The sequence below is a fragment of the Rhinoraja longicauda genome, chromosome 7 (assembly GCF_053455715.1).
Source record: "Rhinoraja longicauda isolate Sanriku21f chromosome 7, sRhiLon1.1, whole genome shotgun sequence".
Classification (NCBI taxonomy): Eukaryota; Metazoa; Chordata; class Chondrichthyes; order Rajiformes; family Arhynchobatidae; genus Rhinoraja; species Rhinoraja longicauda.
The window spans coordinates 19,755,648-19,776,134 of NC_135959.1; the positions used below are offsets into that span (position 1 = coordinate 19,755,648).

General features: G+C 41.8%; 1 protein-coding gene across 1 annotated transcript; it reads left to right on the forward strand.

Moving 5' to 3' along the window:
• Window positions 1–3,143: 3,143 nt before the first annotated feature.
• zic5 (Zic family zinc finger 5) lies at window positions 3,144–10,095 on the forward strand. The gene is made up of 2 exons (XM_078402220.1): window positions 3,144–4,187; window positions 8,236–10,095. Exons 1-2 carry the CDS (start codon window positions 3,200–3,202, stop codon window positions 8,667–8,669), a joined length of 1,422 nt encoding a protein of 473 aa, XP_078258346.1. The 5' UTR covers window positions 3,144–3,199; the 3' UTR covers window positions 8,670–10,095.
• Window positions 10,096–20,487: the final 10,392 nt, after the last annotated feature.

Genomic DNA, 20,487 nt, shown 5'->3' on the forward strand with positions numbered 1-20,487 from the left:
GATATTCTGAATCTCACAGATGGCATGGTTTATTTTTATAGTTTAAAGGTCAATATTAGATAGGAGTTCATGCACTCACTTTCATAAATATGGAAAACTAAATGTGGACAATTCACTAAAAAATAGAATGGCCAGCTGACGCGTTTATGTTTGATCGTGAAATGAGCCATAAATTTTTATGTTATATTACGTAATCAGGTATCACGCTTTATCCCACATTATTTACGTAGGTATCGCATTTTACATTAGAAATCTATAAATTGAGTTGTACGCAGGGAACTGATTACTTGTAGGCAGTCTTTGTGAACTAAAAGTATATCAGTCGTTTCTACTTACCTGGGATATTGTAGAAAGCTTAAACGTTTCACCAAAAAAATATTAGGGAAACTCTTGGCAACTCCTTTGCCATGTGGTCAACTGTTTGCTTGTAATATTTAGCAAAGTTTCTGAATCATGCAGTGTATTTATTATTATAACGTGCAAGCTTGGACATCTTGTATATTTTCATCACAAGTCCTGGTGAAGTGTTAGGTAGAGAAAAAACTGATGATCGCCAAGGATTTTTGAAGGACGTTGAGCATAATTGTGTCTGTATATGTTTGGTATGGATTGGTGTATTAAAATGTGAAGTTATGAAGATGCTTAAGAACGGTGGTTTAAAGTAAATTACAATGAAATGCCTTGGGAAAGGGTAGACATGGACATACTACATGCTTAAAATATGTCTTTTGTACAAAATCAAAGAGGTAACGATGCGAAAATTATTAAACAAAAAAATCTACAATATTGATAAGAATTAGAGACGAGTTAATAAGAAATAGCACTTCGGCAGATGCCTACATAGACCTGTAAAGTTACATCGGTTGAGTTAATAAAACAACCAGTGAAAAAGGTCTGAAGATATTGTAGCTTCCGAAGACCATACTGAGAAACAGAATTGGTATAGAGAAGTCATACAGAGAAGTCAAGACTGTCGGGAAATAAATCGGTTTACATCAATAATTTCAAATATCGTATTTCATATCCCTCTCGATTCTAATTCAATGTCAGAAAAATAATCTGAATTATTTGGGAATAGTATTCATATAAAATATATATGTACAGTATCTAAATATCTAACTTTGATAAAGTGCATCCTTAAACTTAACCAGTGATTTTGTACATTACTACTTGGGTGTGATCAATTTACTCAAATTCTGGTTATCGTATTTCTTTGTATTTTTTATTTAACTCTGAATAATTTTCTTAGGTAGATTATGTTACATTACGTGTCACAGGTAGGAAGGTATACTAAACAGCAAAACAGCGCATAATTGTGTCTGTATATATGTATATTTAATGTGCATTTATTTTGCGCTAAAAATATTTACTTTCATTTACCAGATCCCTCGTAAATAATCAAATTAACCGTTTGACATTGAAAAGATAAACTAAATATAAGATTCCTCTCGTTTCTCCAAAATCATTTGTCAGCATTAGATTGAATAAATATTAATTTAGTATTGAACATTGTGTCATCATTCCTAAGCTTTTCAGAACAATTGAACAATGATAATATGAAATCCACTTTATATTATTTCATTTTGGAAGAATACATAAAATCTTAATAAACGGAATTATCTAACACTTTTATTTTTCAATGTTAAGTTAGATCTGCGTTAATCGATGCCCACAATACTCGTCTTGCTGTTAATAAAAACAGTCGCCAAAATGTATTGGAAAATGAAATCAGAATAAAATATGAAAAAATCAGAAGTGATACCAACTGAGTGAGGATAGTAATCTCTATCCAGATGTAATGAGGTGATGATGGCAATGAGACATTAGGCAGAATGTATTATGATTCAAATGAGAATGTTGTCTGAGTTAGGTTTAGCGAGATTGAAACATTAATGTTTTTACATAAGCCTCCAATAATAAAACCACAGCATTATGCCATGGAATGTTAGGTGTTATAATGTCATAAAGCTCCCTTTCATTCATCCTTCAAACCAAAATGAAAAAATAATATTTGCGCATTCCTCATTTATGACTTCCGCACAAAGCTTACATTTGTTGAATGCATTTGTAACCCAATGAAATTTTCTGCTCATCAGTATTAATATCGGTTGAAGATCGATTTAAAATGTGAATTATAAAAGGCAATGCCAAATTTGTCAAAAGTTGCACTGAATTTTGCACGTTAACGGTTCATTCTGCAACTGTTCCCAAATCTAGATTTTCCTTGTATAACCGTAAATGTGTCGCCGTCTAATACTGCTGGTGTGTAAAGAATGCTATTAGGGTATCTCTAAATTGGTCATTAGTAATTTATAGTCAAAAGCACAAAAATATGCAGTAGCAACGAGTTAAAGCTATATTTACATTAATGTAGAGTAATTATGATTATCCTAAGTTTGAATGTAAAATTAATACAGTGAAATATTGACATTAGCATTGTTTCACCAGTTTGGGAATCAATTACTCAAAAATGCTCTAAGGAAACCACTGTTGGTACATGTGATGTGTCACCAATGCTCATAGCTAAGAAGCGAATTTAAAAGGTACATGACCACAACCAGTATTTTACACAAACCCTCCGGAGAGGGGAGGGGGCGAGCTAATTGCAATCTTTAATGGCCAGTTATGGAGTTTCCGTGCCACATGAGTTTGGCTGAACGGGGTGGGGTTTGTATGAAAGGGGGGAGGGGTTTGTACGAAAGGGGAGGGGTGGTGGGACGAAGTTTACTTAAGTTTTGGAGTCCAAATGTGAGCAGAGCAACACTGTGTGAAGTGCGGGCGGGGAATTGCAGTCGGGGGTGGGGGGGTGTTGTGAAGGGGGGGGGGGGGGGGGGAGGGGGAGGGGCGGGTCCCGCTGCGCGGCTCGCCTGAAAACGGGCGAATTGCCTGAACGGCGCATCTGCCAATCACCCCCAAAGCTTCCAATCGCGGCATTGCCATCTCTGAACTATATGTCCCCACTGTGTCACCTAACTGTTCTATGATCTGCCAATCGCCTGAGACCAGTGTGAGAAAGGCAGAGTTAAGAGTGCTTTATATGTATTTTTAAAAAAGTACTTTAACTAGGCACAATAATATATTTTCGGGCTTTGTTTTTCGTGGGGCGGGGTGGGTGGGGGAAGGGGAGGGGGAAGAGCGAAAAAGAGCCAGAAAAAAAACTGTCCCACCAACAAGCGTGGATGGACTGACTTGTGTAGTTATGGAAGCCGCGCTGAGCAAGCGGTATCCGGGCCTGAGATTATCGGACTTGGCAGGGAATCAACAGCAGTCTCACCAGAACATGTCAAGCTTCCCGGGACTGGGCAGCCAGACACACACACACCCTGGGGAGATCAGCAGCGACCCCAGCGCGCCTCTCGCTCCTTTCGGGCCCGAGCACATGGTTCAAGCCGGTGCACTCAAACTCAGTCCATCTCAGCACATGGCTGCTCACCCCGAAGTCCAGTCCGCGGCGATTTTCGGCTCTGCACAGAACTCGGCCAGTTACCCAGCGGGTCATTCCCATTCAGCCTACGCGAGCGGCAGGGACTACATTCTCAGGAGAGACCTTTCAGCATCTGCCATGCATGGACTGGGCGAACAACACTCATCGCCTTCCTCTCACCATCACCATCACCACCACGGCATGTTTCTCTCCTCAGCGGGTAGCTACGGGCACTCGGAAGTATTCTCGGGTCTCCACGAGCAGTCTGCAGCAGGAACCCATCCAAATTTAAATGGGCAGATGCGCCTGGGGTTGTCGGGGGAAATCTATAGGCCGGAGCACTACCCGGCCTCTTCCCTGCACAGTTATAACTCCATGAACTTAAACGTTAACCTGGCAGCGGCTCATCACGGAGCCGGGGCATTCTTTAGGTACATGAGGCAACCCATCAAACAAGAGCTGATCTGCAAATGGATTGACCAAGACGACACTTCAAAGAAATCTTGCTCTAAAACTTTCAGCACGATGCACGAATTGGTAAATCATGTCACGGTGGAACACGTCGGCGGGCCCGAGCAGAGCGTCCACATTTGTTACTGGGAGGAATGCCCCAGAGAAGGCAAACCGTTCAAGGCGAAATACAAATTGGTAAATCATATCAGAGTTCACACAGGCGAGAAACCTTTTCCCTGCCCGTTCCCCGGCTGTGGGAAAGTATTCGCTCGCTCAGAAAACTTGAAGATTCATAAAAGAACGCATACAGGTTGGTGTCAAACATTCTTGACTTTGTTCTTAGACCCTTCAACAAGTACACCTCGCTTTCTCCAGAAATATATTGTTACTTATATATGTGTGTGTGTGTGTGTGTGTGTGTGTGTGTGTGTGTGTGTGTGTGTGTGTGTGAAAGATGTATGGTATTTTCTTTCTGGCTGTGAATCTAACCAGTTTGCCTTCTTTCTCCCTCACTTGCGAGCTGTTTAATGATATAAACATTTCACAAAGTCTCGGATGTGAAATTGAAGCGTCTTCCGACTTCAATTGAAAGGTGCCGAGGGCTTGAGCGTGTAAACATGCAGGCAGCACTTTCGAGGGGGTTTACAACTGCGGCATCCTTTTGTTTCCTGTCCGGCAATTTGGAGCTAAAATGTCACAACTTTAATTTGAGGCGAACTAACGCGGTAACTCGACCTGCCCTCTAGTCTGCTTTTCGAAAGTCAAATCGCCAAATGAAAGGCAGACGTTTAAATCCATCCTAATAATTAAAAACAAATGATCGGGGCGAATGGAAAGAGGCTGCTGTTAAATTAGGATGACAAGAATTAAACTCCGTTTTAGGGGTGATTCGGTAGCTTCAGAGTCGGACAGGAAGGGCTGTACATTTGTTGTCGAAGTGCTATTTAAAAGTCGTTAAAAAAGAAACTATTACGCTCCTGCTCGCAGACTACATGCCATTATTCGGCTCAGTAATTATGACGATGATGAATTTTGCGAGCCATCGTCAGTAAGTAAACCGCACCAATAATCTCTGCACCTTTATCCCCGAGGGTACTCTCTATCTAACCTGAACAAAGTTTACTAGGGATCTCTACCATAACGCTTTAAGTTGCTGGCGAAATAAACCAACCTGGTCAGAATTTATTGTTGCAGACAGATATTATCCCTTGGAGAATGTTTATTGACGTATGCTTTACTTAATTATTTCCATTGATTTATAGTGTGGCTGTCACAGGGCATAAACAGATAGTGTTACACCTATCCTTTTAAAGCCTTCTTAATGTTTTGTTTAAACGTTAAAGCAAATGGCCCATGACTGCTTTGATTGCAGATTTTATCTAAATAATATGTTACATAGGTTTAAAGTAAAACATGGTTGGGTTTGTGTTGGAGGTGGGGACGGCGGGGGACGTGTGGAGTGGAGAGCTGGGGACTTGCATTCCAGCCATGTTGGTAAGAATCCAAATGGACCCGGATCCTCCAACTCCTCTCAGTACAAAAATCTTTTTTTTCCCCCAGACGTCAGGTTTAGTCAAATTGATGCATGGTATTGTCCCCAACCCATTTTGGTTTTCGAAAGCAGAGTTTACAAAAACAAGGGGACTGCAGCGAAGTGGACAGGCAAACACCCCGGCCTTTTAAGGCCGTGTTTGGCTAATGGGTAGTTTGGCCGTGTTGAACGAAATGTTTTTTTCGCAAAACAAGGTCATTTATTCACGTTTTAAAGAGTGTCGACGGGACCTGAAATAAAGCAAGGAATTGGGGGCGGGAATGCTAACTTCTTTCAGAATGATCTGTAAACTGGTCATTACAGGGGGGGGGAAATAAAAGACAATTAATTGGCCATTCGCACCACGTAGAGTTGCAGGACAACTTTCTTTACTTTGGCGATGCTGGAAGCTGGTGAGGTTCAGCTTGCTGCCAACCCCAGCACCTACGACCAGTGTAGCTAGAACTCTGTTAACGAGCAGTCACGCTATCAAGTTCATAACGACCCGGATCGCCGAAACTGATTTCGCCATTGCGTTTGAGAAACTGCTTTTGGAAAAGGCAATAAATACGAACGCATGTGTAACCCTGGACATAAACACGCACTGTAATGATGATGTGCGTTCGAAAAGTTAATTGCCATAATAGTGTGATTTTTAAAAGTGCTTCTGCCGGTTTGGCTGAATATGTGTTGCCCTCCTAATCTTTCAGAAATTCAGAAGATTGAAAAGTTTACGGGGTGGGGGTTCAGAAGTGTTACACCGGGGAATTGCTGGAAGTTTCTGTCGTAGTGGGGAATTATATTAGAATTCGCTAGCGTTGTCCAAAGGTTATGAAGCTAAGTATTTTCAGCAGGAAGTGTTGCTTTATCCCTGTGTTATATTGATTCGTATTTATGTGAAATAGGTGATCTAGTCAACCTAACTTTAGCCGAATTGGCCTTTGTATCACGGGGAAAGTATGAACAGCAGATTGAACAGCTTCATATTGTCAGAAGAACTGTTGGAGGAACGATCCCGACCCGAAAGGTGGACTGTCCATTTCCCTCCACAGATACTGCCTGACTCGTCGAGTTCCTCCAGCACCTCTCTTTTTTTTTGCTGTAGATTCTAGCATCTGCATTCTCGCATGCCCCATATTGTCAGGATAGTGCTGTCAAGTTCAAATGGGTGTTGTTTACTCGCCAAGACACGAATGAGGTTATGTTTGAGGGCGAAGTCACTTTTACCAGTCAAGTTCTTTCTGGATTCGGGCTTTCACATGACATTCAAAGAACGTCAGTAATTCTCGCCTAACATGCTGCTTACGGCCAGAAACTCCTGACTAAGCGGCGGGCCAATCGAAGTGCCAGGTTACGTCCAGCCTGTGGGATTCGAATACTACATCGAGCTGCTGTGGTTCACAAAGCTAAATATAAATATTTATGTGTACAAATAGAACCAACCTGTCAAAGTACTGAAGAACGCCTCTGGCCTTTGCGTGGTTTCAATCTTATCCCAAACACCGCGAAAACAAAATCATTAGACGCACCGAAATCAAGGACAGTTTTTTAATTGAATGCCAGGTTATAAGGTAGTGAGTTCATGTCAGATTCAATCATATTATGAAGAACAGGAAGATACATTTTTAATGACGAAATGTGTGTTGTCCACGAAGATGGCCACATATTCCGTCTTATTTTCATTCAATTCAATTTCAGTCCAGATAGCTCATCAAATCTCTTATCAGAATGCATCTCGAAATAAACAATAATGCATCAGATGCAAGTTCGATTTCTATTTAAAGCTTGATCGCTGAAATGAAGGCGGAAAGGAAAAGGGTGGCTGGGTGGATTTGAGATATTGTCCCATTATTTGCTTCTGTTGGGGTGGCTGGGAAATGTCAATGCAACACGACTAACCCTTGAATATTGTAGATCTGATTAAGTTTGCCGAAATAACAGAAATCCGGATACTCAATTGCAGAAAATGGAAGGAAGCGTGTGAGGGCAAGGCCCAGAGTTGATGATCAAGGTGCCTGAATGCTTTAAAAAATGTAAACTCCATGTGATTGTAAACGTCGGAGGACATTATCACTGTCTTTACAATTACATTGATTGTACCAAAAAATTTTTTAAAGGTCGAAAGTTTAAAATAGGTGGATTAAAACTTCTAGCCAACAGTGTTTGACCATCACATCAGGGACTTGCAGAGAACGTGCCAGATTCTCCTCAATGTTCCGCTGCAGACGTGCGGAACCTGGAGACAGTTGGATTAATGTACATCTCGGGTTGCAAACATAATCGAGATATTTTAAGGGAAATAAAATTATTTAACGGTCTGTTGAGGTTCGCCAGAATTGGCGAGTAACCTACATGCTTTTTCAAAAGTAAAAGTCGAGTTTTCACATGTCTTCGCAAATAAGATTCAGTACGAGGGAGATCTTTAAACATCGCCTGCTGCTTGCTTACTGCTGTAAAACTTTGATGTTATATGTGTGTGTAAAGACATAAATGTACATGAGAACGAAAAGTAGCTCCTGAGGGGTTTAGCAAGGGGCAGAGAATGGTAGGACCTGAAGGGACAGGTGAAGAAAAAGCCTTACGTTTCTACAGCGCCTTTCGGCAAGTCAAGAGTCCGAAACTCTAGTCAGTGAGGCGCTTTTTGAAGTGTAGTCGCTCTTGTGATGCAGGAATTTACCTCTGTAACCGAGGCTAAAACGGTGACAATAAAGTTTGCATTTTTTAACAGCAGAAACATGATTGAAAACCTTTTATTTCTCCTTGTTTCTCCGTGCATACTGCTCCATTCTGGTTCTCTCATTGTATTTTTTTCTCTTGTTATTTTCAGGAGAGAAGCCTTTTAAATGCGAGTTTGATGGCTGTGACCGGAAATTTGCCAACAGCAGTGACAGGAAGAAGCATTCTCACGTCCACACCAGTGATAAACCGTACAACTGTAAAGTAAGAGGCTGCGACAAGTCGTACACTCACCCGAGTTCTCTTCGCAAACACATGAAAGTTCACTGCAAATCTCCTCCCCCTCCCGCTAGCTCAGGCTACGAACTTTCAAACACATCCCTGGGGATGGTGTCCCCAGCCTCAGAAACTGTCAGGGGCCGCACTGCCAGCGTGTCCTCGCAAGTAACTAACCTCAACGAATGGTACGTCTGCCAGGGAAGCGGGGCTGCCAACAGTCTACACACACCTTCTAACAATGGCACCTCGTCCGACACGGACGATGAGGAAGTTTACACGAACTCTGATCCCAGAACTATGCTCTGACATAGGTGCGTTGGAGAAATGTGCAAGTGGGCAAGAGTTAACGCAGGGTTAGTGGCAATGGAGCCCATCAACTAAAGGCAGCTAGGATGTCCAATGATGACCATCTTACACCAGCTAGACTCAAACCTCGTAGGAAAGGAATTTAAGGGCTAAGGATCGGATCTTAGGCAACTTTTTGGCCTCCGTGTCAGTCAGAATTATTGTGTGTACTTCGAGGTAAAAGAGAATCGCTATCTCATTTACTTTTCAGACGAGAGATATTGATTTTCTGAAATCAGACGTGACTTAAATAGATAAAACATATCATCAGCCCCATTTCGGACTGGCAATAGAATCTTCGACCCACCAGAAACACCTCGCTTCTTGGAAGTGATACATACATAGCCGATGTTTGCTTAACTCCCAAATCAGAGACCATTGTCCGAAAGAAGGGAAATTCTACAATTCTGTGAAATCTTCATGACTACAATCCCTGGAGGGAATCAAAACGGCAATAGCCTTGTGCTCAGTGAAATGACACAGTGCCACCGCGTTCGGTAACGAAACACAAGCGACATTCTATTTACACATCTATGTCATACAAAGCTGAATTCGGACTTTCCTGCTATATGTGAAAAGAGTCTTCTGTCAGTAAGAGTGAAACTCACAAGGACTCTATTTGACCCTGAAATCAGAATCGACAATATATCAACCCTTAAATCCAAGACCTCTACGATTCTTTTGTGTGATCTTCTATCCATCATGGTAAAGTCAAAAATCTCATATTTTACTCATAATTATTCAGGCCTTCAGACAAACAAACTAAAGAGCACTAATATGTCCTTAGAGGCCAGAAGATGCAAAAATGACAGGCCTGTCCCTATAGGATTTGTACATAATTGTTGTGGGCTGCAAGTCGTTGATGTAATCGTTAGCTATCTTAAGATTTTGTCCAGAAATGCTCTTTTATTTGTAAACTATAATTTATTTGCTGATGTGTAATATCTTTCTGCGATAGTACAGACACACCAAAGAATTATATTATTACGTTTGGTGCGGTATTGTGGTGTTTATGAATCTGTGGTTTCGTCAGACCATTTAATTTCTGCTTACTTGAATGAAATGTAAAATGTGAAAAGTAAAATATGTGATTGTTTATTTCTACTCAGTGGTGGTTAATCGTTGTAACTACAGTATTGGTCCATGTTATGATCATGATGCATGTTGCAGTCATTTTATATTTCCCTTGCATTGACAAACGCCACCCAGAACTCCTGATTGGAAAAAAATGCAACGAAGACATATCAGTTCCTTTATTGAAATGAATGGTCCACGTGTACTTTGTGTTTCAGTGAAAGAGGTTAAACCGTGTGACAGTGTATTTTCCAATTGTGAATAAAGAGATATTGTTTTTCCTCTGTTTTAATAATCGTATTCTATATTAAATGTCTAAATCCTAACAAAATGTCAAAACGTGATTTTTTTTGCGGTGTCTGCGGATGTAGCGACACTTAACTCGATCTTCGATAGTGAAGAATCGAGTAATCTCAGCCAATGATGTAAAGCCAGATGATTTCAGGCCCCGGGGAGTGACTTTTATGTTTGTATGTTTATTGTTACACAAGGACCTCTGCCTCTGTGAAAATACTTACCTGTTCAATGGCAGAATGGGAGACATGTAAGAGGCAGGTTGAAGAAGCTACCTGGATACAATTGGCAGCCGGATGTAAAACAGTTCACAATATTATCTGTAATCGTTATTTGAAAACGACGTAAAAAAGGCAAGCAAAAAAAGTCACATTTCTTCTCCGAAATCAAAATGTTCTGGAGTCCAAAATTTCAGGGAAACTGGAGATATATTGGTTGAGGCGAAATCAAGATTTAACGAAGATTCCTGTTTTACAAATCCAGTCGCAGTACACGAAAATACCGAACTGTTTTAATATCTCCACAGTTCCGTTGTAACCTCGCCCCACAAATGTTATACTTGATGATTTACATTTTATTGCATGCTCGCCCCCAGCAGCGCACAAAACCAAAATACAGCATCAAAAACAATGCTGCAAAATACATTTTTTTCCCCCCGCAATTCAATTTCTGATTGGCACAGTTGTAGATATAATGAAGTTTTTCAAAATTCATCATCTGTCTCAAAGGAACCGAATTTGTCTGTAGGATCATGGTGGATATTTAAATGATTACCGTGGACTTTATGTACGTTATGGATGGTATATCCCATGTATCGCTGATCGCGTTTCAGGGTCACCTTGTGAAGGTGGATATCCTACCACCTAAAAGCGAATGATAAAAAGGTTCTAGGATCGCGGGAGATGCAGCCTGCGACCTGGGGTGGGGGTGACCCTATTTTAAGTACATTATGGTGATATAATGAACAGGAACCAGATTCCATTTTGGTCAAAGTGTCAGAGAGCAGATGGGAATGAGAGATCTACAATTAAATGCATATGAAGCAGAAGAAGACTCATGTAAATGAAGGCGCCAATCAATGGGGAAACTTATAGGACTCTAATGAAGTTTCTTGTGAAAAGAAGGGTTGTACAAAGGCATCGACACATGAATGATTCATGGGAAATATAAAAGATAACTAACAATAAGCAGATCGTTGTAAAGAATGTTAAAAAAAAACAAGCTCCCCCCGGCATACTCTTCGCATTTAAACACACAATCTCCTCCAAGTGTTCACTATCTTTCCTATGCGGATAAAATGTGACCAGAGTCTGTCCTACGCCACTTCAAAGCAATTTACTCTGGAGCGGAAGACTTGGCGCTTGGACACTCTTCATGGTGAGTTACGATTTCTATGGCAATTGGCAAGCCCGAGCTTCACATTTGAATATATTTTCAATAAAGCCACTTATTAGGGTCTAAGCGGCACATGATTTGAACAAATATAGTATCCATCCTTCCCAGCCAACACCTCGGGTAAGTAACGGTGAGCAACTTGAGAAAAAACCCCACTGTAATAGGAATATCTATCGCATCAAAGCAACTTCCCATTTGTATAAAACCCAACAAAGTGGACGAAACGCGTTCCAACTCCCCCCCCCCCCCCCCCCCCCCCACATGTTCAGGCAAGCAGAAACACAAGTCAAAAAGTCCCATCCACAGAAACATCTTTAACCAGCAAGTAGACTGAAGCAAACATGTTCAGTCATGCTCCTCTGGTCAACATTATAAGACTTTCAATACAAATATCACCAGGCATCACAGTGAATGGTTCGGCTCGTACTTTCCCCAGACTTATGATGACTGCGATCGGACAAGATGTTTTAACAGTCTACTGGGAGATTGATTTGCAAGCAGTTTTGGAAACACCATATGTGCAGTGTAAACAATTGGGATTGCCGTCTTTTCAGTTTATAAAGTGTGCTTGGTATGGGAGGGGTCATGTTGCCCCTTTGCAGTTTGCACGTGGAAAGAATCGGATTCAGAAAGTAGCTAAAGAAAAAGGCTCGCTTTTAAGACACAAGCCACCGGCTTGCTTTCCCTATAAGGAATAGCCTGTCATTGACCAGTTTAGGGAAGCCAAACATGTATAAGGAGGTGGAGGAAGCGCAACTCAAGTCAACAGCAATAACAAAAAGAGAGAAAAAAAGAAAAAAAAGTGCAAGTGTCTAATCAGGCAGGGAGAAGTTCAAAGGCAGGGGCTTTGAAATTCAAACTACTGCTTTTACGGTACATCAACATGGCGCGTTAAGATTGCTATGGCAATGAGCAATTCGAAAGCAGGCTGCATCCAAAGCAGTCTACCTCGATTCGCGACAGTCTATTAAGATACAGTTGCACTGACCTTTAGTTTCATGCTATGTTAGTTCAGTCAATTTTCACTGCATCAGAATCTTTCATATTTTGTCTTTTCCCCTCCGGGAGACTCTCCCCCCTACCTCACTTTCCCCCTACCCTCCACCCCCCCCCCCCCCCCACCCCCTTCACCCTTCCAAATATCAGCGACTTTTATTTTTTTCTCCTGGAGATGGGTCTTGAAGTGTTTATTCGGCTCTTTCTTCCCCCCCCTTTTTTTTGCATTTACCAACTATTGTGTGCAATATGCTATCGCCCTTTGTTTATCTAATACAAGTACTCAGTGAATGGTGAAAAATAAACACCATGAAAAATAACCAAACAGATGATTCCTCCCAGTGAAAAACCCGGGGACTTAATAAAAGAGCGAAGCAGTCACCGTTGAATGAGAAACCCTTTGAAGTGGAACTTATTATCTGAGGAATACTTTGCCGTCGTCCTAACGACACAGCTGAATTGAAAAGCGCTCCCTTTTGTCAACGATTTGTTCTCCTTTACTAGAAAGCCCACAGAAATTACTTACATGAACTGCCTTAACATACAGACTGTGGAAATCAGGAACTTTGCAACTCAGACTTTCTGACGCCACTCTGCCGAATTTGAGGGGAGGTGTGGAGGGGGAGAGCGTGGAGAAGGAGGGGGTAGCTTTTGAACAGAGCGTAAGGACTTTGTGTGTATGTGTACGAGTCTGCGTTTGTGTGTGTGTGTTTTGCAGAGGGTGAGTTACAATTTCGATTCCTGATGCACTTCATGCTTGTTCTTAAATCGCCACTTCATACACAGACCGCAATGTTCCCTCACTCACACTCCGCCTCGTCATAAGACTTAAGAATCAAGAACACTATAGCTGCCTGGCCTCTCTTTGTATGAACCACATCCTGTTTTATACAAATTTATTCATAACAGATGCATAAAATACACCATCGGTTTCGGAACTGTGCAGCAAAACCAAATGCAGTTCTTACACTTGCAAAGTTGTAAAATCTGAATATATTTTCGTGGAAATAATTATTTATTCTGAAATATGTGTAATACGTCCCAGACTTCCTTTGCTGGAGAATAATCGAATGCGATAAAATTTTATCAATATATCACAATCAGCCCAAATTGCCACCATAGTGTATTGCTAAAAACCTTCCAATTTTTTGGTCAAGGCAAAATACAATTATCTATTCTTAACCTGCCCATAAATGAAAGTCCGTTTTAAAAAAAATCAGTAAATGGGCCCATTTAACACAACATTTCTTTTAGTCTTGGCCATCTTCTGTCAGATTACGTTTTGTGTCTCCAGCCAGATTATAATATTTAGCACTTCTTAAACACTCTCGTAAAAAGCGCTGCCTTTTAATCTGAACATCCTGAAAAATAATGTGCTCTCTGAGAACGGCGCACCAGTGGTAGCGTTACAAGCAGAGTGCATTAAATATTGAATGGCACTGGGAAAAAAAGAGCTTGTCAAGGGGCACTCAGCCTGAAAGTCTTTCTTTGACTTTTTTCTGCACTGCCCTGTCCGACTATTTAAGCTGGTGTTAATTAAGGCTGCTTACGATTCAGCTCGATTCCAGCTTTGTCTATTTACTCACCACCCTTGTCAAACGACATCGTTAGTCTAACCAGCTTTTTGCACACATATTTAGTTCAGTAAAAGTGCACTTCCCTCACTCCAGATAGAAAGACAACCAGTCTGGCCCTGCAGGTGATTCTGCAAACCCCGGAATCTCCTCTAAAATATTGATTTAACGTTGGAAAGTCGATACAGCCGCATTGAAACAAATGTGTTATCTTGCATCTAAGTGGAACTTCGGGCCAGCCTTCGTTTATTGGATGGATTATGCAGTGTGATTCTTATTCACAAATACAAACACACACACACACACACACACACACACACACACACACACACACACACACACACACCAATACTCCCACACAAAAAAACACACAACTTTCACTTCCTCATAGGCTCCAACAGCCGCAGACCCAAACACTCATAGCCGCATAAAATCACAAAACTTTCAGTCCATCACACACACAAACACAAACACACATACACACACAAACACAAACACACATATACATTGACATTCCTTCCCCTCATTCAACAATTCATCCCGCAACACACACGTACACACATACACACAGACACATACAGACACACACACACACACGCGCACACACACATACACACAGACACATACAGACACACACACACCCGCACACACACACACACACACACACACACACACACACACACACACACACACACACACACACACCAACTCCTACCCAAGAATAATTTTGTTCATTCATTCAATGTATGGGTAAGGCACTGTTTAAAGTTCTTATGAAATATGTAACTGGTTTTTGTTTGGTAATCAATTCACTTCCAGGTTTCACAATCAGTGCGATTGATGGGTATCCGGGATATCAACTCAAATAACACTCTAACATCTCTGAACTACACTAACCGTTTCACGTTATTTGAAACGTTATTGGCTGAAACACATATTCCATTTAATGTCACTGTAAACGACAACCTGTCTAAAATTGATATACAGGAACATTATGCAAAAAAACCCCCAGGTTTTACCCGGAAGAGCCGAGGTTTGTTAATGACTGGAATCGTCCTGCTTATTGAGCCAAAGTCCAACACAATAGCAATGACTAAAGAAAGTAAATCGCCCGTGGACAGGCTCCAGGTAAAAAAACGGATCACAAAATAGCTTCTTATTCGCTTCTATGTTAAAAGGGAAGGTAGTTTCAGCAACTGAAGCTAATTTGGATGATTTATAGATAAAACTTGACCCTGTCTTTAAAAGTCTTGTAAAGGAAACAATTCCTCGTCAGCGAATGAGACCGCCTTTCCAAGGCCTGAGTGATGGAAAGCGAATCTCACTCTCAGGTCAGGAAATTAACACAAATATTTCAATTTGAGAGGATGGAGTTTGCAGACGGCACCGTTTGGGCGAATTCACACACCACTTGCAAATATTTTCCACTGGCCGTGTCAGTGGAATTCTCTGCCTCAGAAGGCAGTGGAGGCCAGTTCTCTGAATGCATTCAAGAGAGAGCTAGATAGAGCTCTTAAGGATAGCGGAGTCAGGGGATATGGGGAGAAGGCAGAAGGGTACTGGTTGAGAATGATCAGCCATGATCACATTGAATGGTGGTGCTGGCTCGAAGGGCCGAATGGCCTTCTCCTGCACCTATTGTCTATTGAAAGGATGGTGATTGGATTAAAATAAATATTTTGTTGGAACGGGTTGGGAAAAATATATTTTTTGGAAATATTTAATAATCTTTTAGCAGGTCATTTAATATATCACATGTGAGACAGGGAAGGGAAGGCAGGCAGGCGGGTTGGAAAATTGGCACTGTTCGGTTCTGGAGTATAAGGACTGTTTATTAAAGACAGAAGATCCACGTGGTGCTGGAACTGGGCTGGGTTTAATAAGGATGTTAAATCACTCTGCTTTTCTCCCCAACTAACACAGGCATCAGCAGTGAGCAGTCTCTCCGGCTTATATTTAAAGGTGATGGAGACGGAATAATTATGCAATGTCTCAGAAAGATGGCGGACCAAACTGTCGACATGTAGAGAGCTTCCTCAATTCTGCCTGAACACATAGGCAGTTTGCACAGAATTCTCTTCAGATGTCTTGACAATCTTCATGAGCATTCAATCAGATTGTGTAAATGGGGTTGCAACAGAGAAGGAGATTGCCCCCAAAGTATTAAGCGTGACAGACAGCACCCATCTCGGCTGCAGATTCAGTTTATCTCTGTTCTACGCGGGGTGGTGGATTAAATCTGGGCCCGAATCTATTAATGTACAAAAGAAGAGGCTCGTAAAATAACTCATAGGAAGAGAGAGAGATACATCGGGTTTCCCTGATATTCGTTATTATAAGGCAAAATAACGCGATTTTGCCTATCTCCACTCTTCACCACCTCTGATTACATCCTTTATTTCGCAATTGTTTTCTAAAATTCCTTTCGAAATAGGCGCCTTTGTCACTTCAAAAACGGTGTACATTAATTATCACTAACTAAAGGAAACATTAGCTAAACTTCCAGTCTAGTTTGGGATTAGTCTAAATCCTGGCGTTTGTTTGACAGTGGAATCTTACAGGGGACTGCTGTCGTTGATGATGCTGTATTCTTGGACTCTATTCTTCTTGCTGGTTCAAGTGTAGAGCTTTTCATCGAGAAACACTTCTTGCTAATGGACACACATTCACAGTCTAGGCTGTGTGCCAAAATCCTCCAAGCACCCTACCTGGCGCACTGCTTAAATTTCTTGAATAGGTGGAGAGAGGGAATCAGAAAGTAAGCCAGACATCGAGATGTTTTGGGAAACAGTTAAGTCGTTCCTAGGACCAAAATGTAATTTAAATGGACGAGAATTCTCTCTCAGAAGTTGCACAGTTAGAGGAATCTGTAAGTACGCATACCTCCAGGTTTTTGTTTTGTGAGCATATTCAGAGCCTGCTAATATACTCAGAACCAAATCAGGCAAGGGCTTTGTCACAGATGGCGGAGTTGCTGAAAGTGCAGTGTCTCCTGCTTTATGTGCCTTTCTTAGAGAAGTTTTAACTACAAGCGAAAAGAGTACCGGTGTCCTTTTGAATTAGGGCCCGGTTGAGTTGGGGTAAGTTCTAAGAGCGATTCATTTTTCTCCCAGAAGTCAGATTCGGACAACTGTGACTTCACCCATTAGCCCCGATGTCTTTTCGGAGAGTTAAACATCCGACAATGTGCGCTCCGGGGCGCCTCTTTCCTGACCTCTACCCGTTTTTAATAGTTTCATAGGAACTTCATTAAATCAATTACTTAGTGGGCACATCATAATTTATTTGTAATTAGCACTCAAGAGCTTGTTTTTTTGCAAAAGACCTCGAAAGGTTGCCCAGCGGGATGCGGTGTGTACGGCGAGGAATTTTTGCTTTCTATTCACTCCTGGTATTATTCGAGCGAAACAATAAGTGTAATCTCACATCTTAATCTAGCACCGAGTCAGGAGAAAACAAACAATTGAGTCTGACAATATTTGTCTTCATTTAGAGGTTCTTTGTTGCGACGCATTTGCACAGATATCCAATATACTGCTGAGTTATAGGTTGTGTACTGCGGACGGGCAGCAGCTCAGAGGGAAAGGCAACGCGTGTCCCCGGGAGGGTGACCGGGGCAGAAGGAGAAAGTGAGATTTTGTTATTGTAGGACAGTCAATGTTAGAATGGATGTGTGTGTGTGTGTGTGTGTGTGTGGAGAGAGATAACACTAGAGGAAATGGGCCTCGAGGCGTAAGCGAGAGATTGTGCAGGTGAGATGGGAAAGCTATAAAAGTGAAAAACTACGAGACTGTCCTCGCAGTACGCGAGGTAACGCAATCAAAATATAGCGCAGACCGATGGGTTCGGACCCAAGGCTGGTTTTATTCCATTTGACCTCTTATCAAAGTAACACCCCAAAGGTGCGCACCGGTCTCACCACCCTCCTGCCCGGACAGGTGGGTTAACATTTCATCCAGAGAGAATTAACCATGGGTTCACTAAGATTCATTATATCCCCCCCCCCCCCCCCCCCCCCCGGTGAGTGAGCTCCGTGGTCCCAGTGATGGATTAATGCGTGGTGGTGGTGGCGGTGCGTTATTGAGGATTTAGACATTTTACTCTCAATCATCCGTTTAAAGTGGCACTCCATCTGGGGGTGAAGACAGATTGTAAGACGTGTCCATGAATAGTGGCTCCAAAGGAGGCTAGTAAGTGCCTACATGCTCTGCCCAACAAAAGGCCCACATCCTCAAGGATGGAGCATTGGTGCGGCGAATTAGACAGGGGGTGTGGGATATTGAACAGAAGCAAAAAGAGAGGGAGAAGTATATGTGGAGATGTAATAGAATGGAATGTGAGTAGAGAGGGGAAAAGTTTCTCCAGTTGAATGAATTGTGTAAGGTGACACGGAGCCCTCTTGGATAAGGATCAATGCAAATTCCAATGTCAGATGTAACAAGTGGGAGAGAGGATCAAATTACAACTGGTCTCATTGTCCTTGACTCTGAAGAGCGGAGGTGCACTATCACAGTAGAATTATAGAATCGTACAGTACAGAAATGGACGCATTCTTGACCATATAAGAAAATAACTGCAGATGCTGGTACAAATCGACGGTATTTATTCACAAAATGCTGGAGTAACTCAGCAGGTCAGGCAGCATCTCGGGAGAGAAGGAATGGGTGACGTTTCGGGTCGAGACCATGATGCATATGAAAGCTATTTTCATTTCGGCACACGAACCCCCCTAAATAATTGCTGTCGAGGTACCTGTTCAAACGTGCACTGAAGCAGTGAAATTGTTTCTGCCTCGACAACCTCCTCTGGCAGCTCATGCCAGATGACCACCATTTCTCCTGAAGAAGGGTCCCAACCCGAAACGTCACCTATCCATGTTCTTCAAAGATGTTTTGACTGCTGATGCTGATTTACTCCAGCATTTTGAGTCCCTTTTTTAACCACCGCCATCTTGTGTGAGAAATTCACCCTCGGATTTTCTGTATTTTACCCGTCTCACCTGAAACCTTTGTTCTAGATTCCTCTGCCTTGGGAAAAATATTCTGACAATCTATCCTATCTATGCCCCCGCATAATATTATACACCTCTGTGCATTCTAGAAAGAAAAATGCTGCTAGTCTAAGCCAGAAACCTGGGGAGCTAAAACACACCATGGCGCCAGGGGAATATAAATGCAATTAATTTAATAGTTCAGAAGTCTGGTAAAAAGTATTGTGAACGCCTTGGATGTTGTAAAACACAAGGGAAGCATTGATTCCCTTTATCTCCATATCCACTATGGGTATTGTAAACGACACCATTCACAAAACAACGTGAAATAGCCAAACGAACCTTTCAGTTCAATTGAAACTTTGGATGGGTAAAAGTACCAAAATGTTCAATCTCCTTGGATTAATATTCTTTAAACGTCTCTTGAAGGGTCCAACCATTGATCTCTATTGGAAATAATTATCAGTCACGATTAGCTGATGGTACGTTTGATGAGATATGATGCTATCCGTTGTTTAAGAAGATTGAGACTCGGGTTTGGCAATTGCGATCCTTCGGAAAGCCGCCAAAATATTCATAAGTTCGTCGGTCATATGAAAGAGAAGTAGGCCGTTCGGCCCATCGATTCTACTCTCTCATTCAATCATAGCTGATCTATCTTTCTCTCTCAAGCTCATTCTCCTGGCTTCTCCTCGTAATCTTTGATACCTCTATTAATCAAGTATCTGTCAATCCCGCCTTAAAAATACGCGATGACTTGGTCGTCTGCTGCATTTAATTCCACAGATTCACCACCCTCTGACTAAAGAAATTCCTCCTCTTCTGCTTTTTAAATGTACGTCCTTATATTCTGAGGCAATGCTCTCTGTTGCTAGACTCTTCCGCCAGTGGAAACATCCCCTTCACATCCACTCTATCCGGGCCTCAGGGTAGGGTAATATTTGTATATCCCTCTCTTCCCCCCCCCCCATCCCCCACTGATCCAGAGCAAATATAAAGGCAAGACCGGTATGGTAGCGTCTTCCAAACGCCAAGTACTTCACTGCCTCCACCTCTTCTCTACCCACTAATAAATATACCTTTATGAAGTGGGTATGATTATTATGCAAACCAGGAAGAGGAGCTGAATAATGCGACAAATGCAACAAACAATGCTGCCACTCCAAATGAAACAAATCAATTATTCAGGTCAATGGTCAGACTTTTCTCCCAACCAGCTGCGAACTAGTATCAAACTAATGTTCTAACGCAAATGGTCCAGGTGGTACAAGTAGAACGCTTGGGAGTGTTACCAATGCATGTGTACTTGAATCCTATATGTGGTAAATATTTTCATCCTAAAGGAACATGGAGTCAGCTCCAGGTCTGACTGCTGATGGGAAGTCCATGGCAATCTCATATATGTAACTGTAATCTTCCCATGCCTTGTATTTTTTGTTACATTTAGTGATAGCCG